The following is an 11,232-nucleotide window of genomic DNA, read 5'->3' as shown; positions in this document are numbered from 1 at the left end:
TCAAATTAGATTCATCTAATTATATATAGGAAGCGGCGTTAACGGTTAACATATTTCGTACATTTTATTTGTTTGCTTTCCACTGAGGATTCGTCGCACCTAGACCACATTAAAGAAGAAAGGATATTTGTTTTTGGTGACTAAAGAAGAAAGGATATACATTCAAAAGATTAGACTCAAATTAATTGCTAGATACTTTTCTATTTATATTTTATTATGAGCAGTGATTAAATTATTCTTTTAATGTAATTTAGAGAGTAAAGTCCAATTTGGATACGCAGTAGTTAATAACTTAATACGCTTTTACTATCTTATTCCTGTTATTCTTGTTAATAGCTCAAATGGTATAGACTCTCCATAATCAATTAAGAGTCCATAATCAATTAAGAGGTATCTTTGCTAAAAAAAAAATATTCACTCAATGCAAGAAAGGATAAGGATTTAGTTAATGGTGCTTTCTGGCATATTATAAATAGAGGAATCAATATCTGCAGAAATTTTCATCAATATTTTAAAAGGAAAACGAAATTTCAAATATGAGATACTATAATAAATTAGGTTCTCAAAATGTGATGGGCTAAAAATTAAAGGATGGAGAAAATGACAAATAGGATATTGATCTTTTTGATTTATGAACATTTAAGTTTTTGAGAATTTAAAAATACATTTAAATTTTTTATTTTTTTAAAATTTGGATTTATCGATCTATCAAATGTGACACCCGTTACATTAACTTGGTTGATACAGATACACATGTGAAAAAGTTTTTAAAATAGGACAAATTAGATCCAGTAATCGATTTGTTTAGATTTTAAAAAGGTCATGAATTTAAATGTATTTTTAAATTCTCAAAGATTTAAATGTCCGTAAATCAAAAAATTAGAAATTGATTTATTCTTTTTTCTAAAGGATAAATAGCATTTTTGAACGCAACACAATGTATTAAAAACTTAAAGGAAAGTTATACCGTTGATATCGTTTTTTAATTTAGAAAAGTTGTCACACCCTACTCTGCAAAATATTTTTTTTAAATGAATTATTATTATTATTATTATTTAATAAAAAAATCAATTCTTTTCTTTAAGATTAAAATATTAATAATTCAATATTATATGATAATATAAGAAAATTGATACAATTGATAATTTGTTAAAACTGTCTTAAAAGATACGAATGCTCAAATATTTCTTTGTTGCTATAAGAATATATTTAACATATATTTAACATTATTAATGTATTTAACATATATTCAAAAATATAAAAGTAATATATTTTAAAAATTTTGCTAATAAAAATTTTAAAATATTAATTGAAAAATTATTTATTTTATATTTTTCCTAATTTACGTAACATTTCTAGAATAAATATTTTAAAAGTTAACATATTTATTTTTCTAAAATAAACATCTTATATTTAACATTATCTACTGTCCGATCTTTGCTGCATATCATTCACTTAAAAACAAATAGTTGACAAGAGTGTTTTTCATATTTAAAGTCAAAGTAATTAAAATTTCTCAAATGTTGATTAAGAAATTAATAAGTAGTCAATATTATCATAATAGCAACAGCACCCTTATTTTACTAAAAACTCTACAATTAAATGAATTGTTTAACCAATTAAGTCCAATCTAATTGTGCACGCAATTTTTTTTGTCTTCTTCAAACGCTTTTTTTTTTTTATTATTCTTCTTATTTATATTACTATAAAAAGTACGTGCTGTCAAATTTATTGGTGGAATAATAAAAATAATTTGCCCGTAATATATTTTTTGTCAGAACAAATTCGACGGTATAATCTTCGACGATAATAACTTATCGTTGAATTTTTCAATTCGCCGGTAGTTATCGTCAGATTCTGCAACGGATTCTTTACCTAAAATCTATTTAATTTTCGACGGTAAATTCAATTTTTTTTAAAAAATTGCACAATTACTTGTCAAATTTTTTTTTGCACAATTAATAGTCAAATTCTAAATAATAGGAACCAAATATGGTAAATTAAATATCAAGTATACAAATAAAATAAAAAGTCAAATAAATAAAATACAATGAAACAGTCTAGAACAAAACTCTAATCACTAAAGATCTTGATAGTCGTCGTCGTCGTGGCCCCAGCTAGTCCTGTTGAGACGGCATATATACTAGGCGGTGATGTCGGTGCATCTCCAGCGCACATCTAATCTTGGTACACCGCCATCTATTGCTCCATCTGATGAAGCCGCTCCAGCTTTCGCCTCCACTCCAGCTTGAGGAAATCTGTGTCTGACATATGCGTGAGGATTTCTTGATACCTCTCTTCAGACTGCTGTAGCTGTTGAGCAATCCTGACGGTGAAGGGCTGAAGGCTCCAGGTGAGCTCTAGCACCTGCTCCCTCAAATCGATGCCGTCCTCGAGATCGACGGGTCGGCTGGTGGTAGAGGCGGATGAAGGTCTCAATGTGGAGATGGAAAGGTTGTCGGCGAAAAATAATCCCAGTTTGTAGATGCAATTCTTGTACGGCTCAGATACAGTCTCGCGCCAAATCGTGTCAATATCGATTTCTGATGCAGCAGAATTGTTGTCGTCATCTCCAGTATGCTGAGATTGTTAGGTTGCGGTCTCCAATCTCTACGTGTGGGACTCCTGTGTAACACATGTCATGATTACGACTACAGTTAATTGAAAACTTTATATCAGATGATGTTTACTCACATAATGATCCGCAGTCCGATGATAAGAAATTCTCTCCTTGTTCTCCTTAAAGGTGAGTATACTTGAAGATCTTCGCCATCATCACATCACAATCCAACGACTTAGACTACACATGTTAAAACAATATGTTAAATCAAGAAATAATGACATTATATTTTAAAGATAAAACGAACTTAATAACAAAATGAAACAAGTTATATACCAGCCTAACATTTGTCTTCATGAAAGTTGTTGACATACCGGTATGGTTCGACGACCTGGCCGAGGCCCTATTAGCTCTGTTTATGAGACGGTGATGCATGTACCCCTTATTAGTCTCCCGATGGACATACATTTACTTCTTAATGTCCGGACGAAGCCAAATAGTGAGATGGTTACGCCTTTCACGTATGTCCTCTACCATCTACTGAAGCTGCCTAGCATCCGATGGTCGAAGATCTCCTAATCATGGTATCATGAGTCTTGTTCCATGTAAATTTCTCCTATAGAAAGGGCATTTAGCACTAGTTAATCAAAATTAAATACATAATTAAACAAAATAGAAGATATAAACAAAAGTTTGAAGATGTTAAATTTTTATCACCCACTTCTGAAAAAATTGCTCTCTGGTCTCAGCAGGGATCTTTTTGTAGCTCAGTCATAGGTGGTCGTATGTAACGACCCAACTTCCAGTACGTCATGATCGTACCAAAAGTAAGGTGTTACTAACTTATTTTTTTATTAACTATTTAATACTGAGCCTTTAGTTCGATATCAGGTTTCAATTTTTAAGAAAATGCTAGAAAATTTTGTTTTCAGTTCATTAAAAATCGTATATCAAAGATCACCAAGTAATGATAATCACATAATTACTAATAATATTACATCTTATACAAGTAAATCAAAATAAATCTCAGATACAACAATTATCCCTCTGTATAAAATAAAAATCTTAAGCAATAAGCGAGAAAATTCTATGAAAGTAACTTAACTCATAAATAAAGTCAAATAATCGTCCGCAGTTTCAAACTGAGTCTTCGAACCTGTGTCACTAAAAGGGTGGAAGATTTTGGGGTGAGAACAAACCACAAGTTCTCAGTAGGAATGGGAATACCATCATTTAAGACCAATAATTATCGATTAAAATCAAAGAAAACCAAAATCCAAAGATTCAATCCATTTCACAAGAAATCCAAAATAATCCACCAATTCAATAACAAACACAACATATCAATTTCAACAGAGAATCATTTACATCACAGGCATTTATCCATTTGCATTAATCTACTAAACTTATCAGGTATTCAAAACCCAAAATATTTTCTTATTAAAATAAACCCCTACCTTGTCTGACCAAGCTCATAGCAATTAAAAGGCGATAAAACCCATTTCTATCAATCCGCGGTAGCGACAACAACATTCATTATTTGCGGTTATAGCAATTTGACCCTGAGACATCAGAATTTCAATTTTTCCAGTAACTATTAACCAGAACGCTAATAGTGATAGTTTTAGAATAGGTTCAGCTTACTGCAACAAAAGAACGAAGCAGCAGCCACTTCGAATCGGCCCGGCAGCAGCTCCAACAACTTCCACTGCATGCAATCCCAGTAAATTAACCCTACGATACCCATAACTTAAATTCCTCAACAACAAATTACCATAACAATAACAACAAGAGCTTCGGAGTAAGAGCAACTTACTGTTCTGAAGAAGAACGATGGAATGGAGCAGCAGCTCCAACGGCGACCTCCTGCAGCAATAGCACCGTTTCTCGGTAGCCAGAGGTGCGACGGTGCAGCCTCCAGCAGCGGCAGTGGCGAACGGCGGCGCTTTTCTTCCTTTGTGCGTCCCTGATTCGCACGTCTTCTCTCTTCTCCCTAGACGGCGACGCACAGCGATGACATAGACGCGGATGGCAATAAAAATTTTTCCTTTACCACTACCATGAGGCCGATCCGTGACACCTCTTCCTATCATCATGTCTAAAAAGAGCATACCAATTAATACAAATTCTCCCACATTTATATTATTTAAAAAAAATTTTAACATAACCTCCCTTAAAAAAGTGCTAACCTTCACTGTGATAAACTGCACAACAATCAAAACAAACTCTAGAAAAAATCAATCGTAAATTGAAACTCAAAAACAGTCATAACACATTAAAAACAACCTAACAAACAACAACAAAACACGAAACTTTAAAAAGTTAGAACCCTTGAATCTAAACCTAACTAATCCATTAGAGAATATATTCTCAAACTTTAGAACTTCGAAAGCATGCATATCATCAAACATTGAGAATTCAATAAAGATTTTAATTTAGAACATTTATCTTTTCAATCTTTAGTTACTTAACCTTAAAGATACCAAATTACCAATCATTTTAGTCTAATATCAAGGATGTTCTCTTTCTAACTTCACTCTTAGATTGATGAGATTAGATATCATCTAAGCTTAAGGTTAAAAATATGTAGCTGTCTCTAAATTTAAGTTCTATTCAGACTTATATGATTTACTTTGTTAACTAATTAATTAAGTACCTGACTAATTAAGTGTTTTAATTTATTCATCATCAAACTAATTTTTATAAGTTCTCTAACTCATCCTAAATTATCATTTTAGCTCTTATTACCAGTACTTACTAAACATAGAATTCAAACAACAAAATAAACAAATCAATTTAGAATATATTCTCAACTTCCAACACTATCTAATATCAATGGTCACTAGAAATTCATAATACCAAGTCAGAACCAAATTTAAGAAGTGGGAGAAAGGGGTGCTACTTGGAAGGAGCAGCGGCAGAAGCGGCACCAGCAATGGCAGTTTGACGGAAATGACGCAGAGAGACGAAGATGGAGAGCCGAACGACGAGAAGGGGCTGTCGGAGGGGGCAGCCGGAGAGAATGTTGAAAGAGATATGAGAGGGTTAGAGAGAGAGAGAGAGTGGGAGGCGAGAGGGTGAGTAGAGAGAGAGAGAGAGAAGTTCAAAGAGAGGGGGAAGAGGGTTCCTGGTTCAAATTTAGGGCATGCTTACTGTCAAATTTTACCGGCAAATTTATCCGATGGTATATCTTTGCATGTGTCCAAAATACAACGTTTTACTAATCAAGGTTACTGTCAGATTTATTCGCCTGTAAATCTGACAATAATCGTGGCGCCAAATTTTTCGCTTTTTCCTCTAATTATTACTGTCGAAGTTACCATCGGAAAACAAAATCCTTCGGTAACTTTTTTTTCGACGAATTTATTATCAAATATGCTAGTAAATCCGCAGGTAATCCCCCAGCTAACATGCACCTCTAAATCCGACAGAAAAGCCGACGGTACTCAGCATTTTCTTGTAGTGCACATTATTGATGCTGCTATTTCTTCTTCTTCTCATTCTTTTTTCTCATCTTTCTCTTTCATTATCATCCTCCTTGTTACCTCATTCTTTTCTCATTTGATTTATTCTTTTTCTTTTTTTCTTCTGTTCCTTCATTATCATCATCATCACCACTACCACCACCACCACCTTCTTCTTCTTAGTTAAATATCACACAATTAGGTTAACAATAAGAAAAATACATCGTATTTCTATGTCACGGTTAAGAAGTTAAAAAATTTTAGTATTATTTTTTTGAAAAATTTTGCACAATTCAAAATTGTTTTGCCTTTTTCTCATCATCATCATCTTATAGTTGTTGTTGTTGTTGTTGTTGTTGTTGTTGTTGTTGTTAAAAATGACATAAAAATTTTTGGTAAATAACAGAAGAAATCTTTAAAAAATCACAAGTCCAAAACCTTAACTCACTCAACCAACAAAATACATTTGAATATGTTTTATAACAAAACACTATATCAATTTATTGTAAATGACACATAAATGGCTAGACTCTTATATGTGAATTCAATACCATATCTATTTCAATGAAAAGAAAAATGCATCATTTAATTAGAAATGACATAGTTGAGAAATTTCAGTTTCAAAATAAAAAATTTTCTTAGTCACGATTAAAAAATATTGGTGCTATTTTTGTGATGAATTATGTACAATTCAAAACTCCCCTTCCTCTTTTTTCTCCTTCTACTCCTCTTCTTTTTCTTGTTGTTTCACATTCTCACAATTCTCATTTCACCCTCTTAACAAAAATTTGTGTCATAATTAGGTGTCAAAATTAAGAAACTTCTTGTGTCATAGTTAAAAGTTTCGGTATTATTTTTTAATAAATTTTGCATAACTCAAAACTCCCCCTCCTCTTCTTCTTTGTCATCATCATCTTCTTCTTTTCTTGTTTCACCTTCTCATAATTCATCTTATTTTATCTATTAACATGAATAAAAATAAGAAAAAAAAAGAAAAATCAAATAAAGAAGAAAAATATATGATGTTGCAAAATTACCAAGAAGAGGAAAAAAAGAAAAAATATACAGTAATAATAATAAAAGAACAACGATGAGAAAGAAACACGCAAACAGAAAAAAATTGCAGAATACAAACGTTCACATAAGTGGGGAGTTGGAGCGTACCTAATATGCTTTCACTAATAAAACTAGTTTTTGTTAAATTTTAACTAATTTGATTAGATTTAATTACCAAAAAAAAAAAAACTTAAATATGTAGTGAAATTGATTATTCTATTAAATTTTCCAAATGCAATTACAACATATTTACAAAAAAAATTTAAGGGTCGAAAATTTTAATTTAATTTAATATTTTGAGTTCAATAATTTACTATTATATTTTTAGTATACACTTTTAAATACTAATGATTAATTGTGGGGTTAAATCTTAAAATAGTCCTTGAACTTGCACTCAAGTCTCAAAGTGATTCCTGAAGTTAATAATTATTCAAATTCGTCCCCGAAATTGTCCTTTGAGACTCATAGTAGTTTCTAAAATAATTTTCGTCCATCCTTGCCATTGGACTGGACTTAAAACGGCGTCGTTTCCTTTCTTTCTTTACCACTCACACCATCATTCATCACAGCACCACCACTTTCATCTCTTTCCAACAGCCACCACTCCCGACGTCATCATTATCACCACATCAAGAAACCACACTTCACCCTACCATCGACTCTCTTTTCCTCTTCTTCCTCTAACATTTCTCTCTCTCTCTCTCTCTCTCTCTCTCTCTCTCTCTCTCTCTCTCTCTTTTCTGTCTCTGCAACTTACGATCTGTTGATCTACCTTTCTCTGTCACCACTATCCCTCATTTCCATGATTACGCCTCTTCCCTGTCCTAACTAGCAAACATCAACCTAAACAACAACAATCATGAGAGAGAGAGAGAGAAAGAGAGAGAGAGAAGAGGGGCTCACAAGAAAACAGAGAGGAGACAAGAGAAGAACGTAGACGGTGAGCAGATCGTGCGACGCCATGGACGAAATCGGGCAAAAAAGCTCCTCGAGATAGCATCATCTCTATTCGGTAGGAGTCGTGGAGGTCACAGAAACAGAATGCGACAGAGCTTCAGGCGGAGATTGATGTAGTAGAGGGGAGGAGGGCAATGCAAAAGAAACATGGTGAGACCCAGGACAACGGTCAAATTGTGAGGTCAAAGTGGAGGAGGAGATAACAGTGGCGGCTGGCGGAGCTTTAAACGTCATCGCAACGCCTCACCATCAATCAAGGAGCAGTGCCTAAGTTCATCTGAAGCGGAGGAATGTGATACTGAGTTGCAACTAAAGTTCCATCTGGTTGGGTGTGTTTTCGAGATGGAGACCTGTGAGAGGTAGCGATAGAGAGGGTTGAGGAAAGCTAGAGTAGTGTTGAGTGCTGAGTGTGTGAGAGTAGGATTGGGGAAGGGGACTCAAAAGGTTTTTTTTTTTATACAAAATAACGTCGTTTCAGTCCTCTCCAATGATAAGGATGGACAGAAATTATTTGAGGGACTACTATGAGTCTCAAATGGCAATTTCAAAGATGAATTTGAATAATTATTAAATTCAGGAATCATTCTAAAATTCGAGTGCAAATTTAGGGATTACTTTGAGATTTAACTCTTAATCATGAATAAAAACAATAAATTACGCTTGTCATATGGTATTAATGATACAATAATAGCACGCACCATTCTAAAATGAAAAACAGAGTAGAATTTCTAAAGAAAAACTCAAAGAAGAAGACATAAAAGAGACAAATATTTCAGATTTTAGAGGTTGAAAGTTGAAAGATCATCTTGGTGGTAGAGCTGAACGGAAGGTTCAACAGAAGCATATTGAAGCAGGTCTTGGTTACACTCAAACCTTGCCATGTGCTGCTCTTCCATGTTCACAAGCACTTCCATCCCTTTCCCATCTCTCGCATCCATAAAAACCACACCGTTCTTGAAATTCGAAACGGACGCTATCCACACCGGTTTCCCCCACCCAAAATCCGCCTCATACGTTGAAAACCTGCACCAACTAGAAAGTGTCATCAATGCAAACTTCAAATCCCTGGGAGCCTCCGAGTCTCGTTTGAGTGTCTCGCCGATGAAATCCAAGTCCCTGTACTTTCCTCCATACTTCTTCAACTGCATCTCACTACCAACCATCCCCTGTTTCATCTTGCTTACCAACTCCGGTAGCTGATCCGTCTGAGAGGCGCAAAACAAGAAGAACGTTATCATGTTCCCTAAGGTTTTGCTGGGGACAGGAGGATCGATCCTCTTGCGGAGATTCACCGTAACGGTGCTTAACAACGGCGAGTTAGGGCTTAACCCCAGTGCAGAAGCCGCACACTTGCAAATCAGTGCTGCCACCGCTTCAAACCTTGTCGGATGAATCGGTGCAGCCGTGGCTTTAAGGGCTTCGATCTTCGAAGCTTCGAACACGAACCTCTTGCAGACCGATTTCGGGAGACCGAAGTAGGGTTTTTCTTGGTAAACCGGCAGGTCTCCTTGAGGAAAAACGGACACTCCGGCGTCCAGTAAGGGCGGAGAGGGTAGTGTGTGGTTCTGATGTTGGTAGTGGTTGGTGATGGCGGCCCAGTCGTTGACGAAGTTGATGAGAGTGGAAATGTCGCCGAGCTTGTGAGAGACGCAGACTGCAATTGCAATTCCTCCGCAATGGAAGCAGTTGATTTGAATGGCCATGATGGGATCGTGGTCTGGATTGTTCATATTTGTCCAGGCCAAATTGTCTGGAAACAGAGGAAGCAGATTAGGCTGGATTGGGTTGTTGAGAAAGTGAGAGAGATGGCATTTGAGTTTTGTGACGAGCAATGGCACTCCTTGGTCGTTGCAGTCAATGGCGAGTCTACCTTTGAACCTGCCTGCAATTGGGTAGTACATTGAGAGAGCTTCGGGTAAGGATTTCTTGAGGAGGGCTAACTTGGATTCTTGGTTTTCAATTTGTTTTGGATGGTAAAAGTAAATCATCGGCATGTATTGGGGAGGAGTGGTCACATCCAAGAAGGAGAGAGGGTAAGTTTTGAGGTGTGGAGGAGTGCCTGAACTTGGTTTCATGGTTTCTTTGTATATTAACTCCATTTCCATGGCTTCTACTATTAAAGAAAGGGTGATTGCTTCTCTGTTTACTCACAACCAACCTGCTTCTCATATTACATGGTTTTATATATAGCGGGTCATTAAGAGGGTTAGTACCCCTTTTTCTTTTTTAATAAGAAATCATATTTGCATTATTTATTTATTTTTTAATTTCTCTTGTACATCTTTAATTTTATATTTTATGAATTTTTACTTCTTACGGATCATTTTTAACATAAAAGTGAAAAATATTTTGCTCTAGAATATTTCTATAAGTCCAATATTAAAGAATTAGATTCAAGAGTATAAGAATTTCTAAAAAACTAATTTGATAATTAAGTATTCTCTTGTGTTTTAAAGAGGACATTAACTCTTCATATCTTATTCTAATACTTAATAACTCAATTTTATGAGGTTAATTGTTACACTGTAACTATCATTCTACTATTAAAAGAGAATGTTATAACATTGACTATATATAGGTCTAAGAATATCTTATGAAAAAGATTATAATAAGACATCAAGCATCTTATTATGATGAGAATAACTCATGAAATTAAAGAACAATCCACATAAGAGAAACTTGTAACATCATAACCTCATAATATATGCGTTATCCTAAATACGTACACTCAAGTATGATATCTAACTTAGTTCTTTTTGCGACCTATGCTAATTTGAGTGTCGGAGTCCTTGCAAAAATACCCCCATCATTGAGAATGACAAACTCGAGATATTAGGAACTCGGAATAGGAGGATGACGACAACATCGTGTCTCTAACTTACTCTCTACAATTTTGTTAAGGTAACTTCAAAACTCGAAAGAGGAAAAATGCTTTTGAACATGTATAAAAAATGATGGAAAAGTCTAGGGGTCAATAACTTTATTAAATTCTGGCCAACATATAACTAGCAAAAGAAAAGTGAGTAATTGCACACAATTGGATGAAATCTCACACCATTAAAAAAAATCATTGATGGCTCTTGATGGCTACAAATCACAAAAGTTGCTGGCTCCCTAACACTCCTAAAAAAGATATATGTTGTTAGAAAGATAAGAGAGAACAGTAGAGAAAGGATTTGTGTCTATTTAGATTGT

General features: G+C 34.5%; 1 protein-coding gene across 1 annotated transcript; it reads right to left on the bottom strand.

The window, feature by feature from the left end:
• Positions 1 to 8,658: 8,658 nt before the first annotated feature.
• LOC110269550 (akuammiline synthase 1) lies at positions 8,659 to 10,220 on the bottom strand. The gene has a single exon (XM_021117491.2). The coding sequence runs from the start codon at positions 10,140 to 10,142 to the stop codon at positions 8,817 to 8,819; it is 1,326 nt and encodes a 441-aa protein (XP_020973150.1). The 5' UTR covers positions 10,143 to 10,220; the 3' UTR covers positions 8,659 to 8,816.
• Between the last annotated feature and the right edge of the window lie 1,012 nt (positions 10,221 to 11,232).

The sequence above is a fragment of the Arachis ipaensis genome, chromosome B3, assembly GCF_059453495.1.
Source record: "Arachis ipaensis isolate K30076 ecotype BB chromosome B3, ASM5945349v1, whole genome shotgun sequence".
NCBI lineage: Eukaryota > Viridiplantae > Streptophyta > Magnoliopsida > Fabales > Fabaceae > Arachis > Arachis ipaensis.
The sequence above is the reverse complement of the archived record's forward strand: the minus strand, read 5'-3'. Positions and strand labels throughout refer to the sequence as shown.

Excerpts from the sequence above, each read along its gene's own strand:
- LOC110269550 (XM_021117491.2), bottom strand. The coding sequence starts at position 10,142 with ATGGAAATGGAGTTAATATACAAAGAAACCATGAAACCAAGTTCAGGC.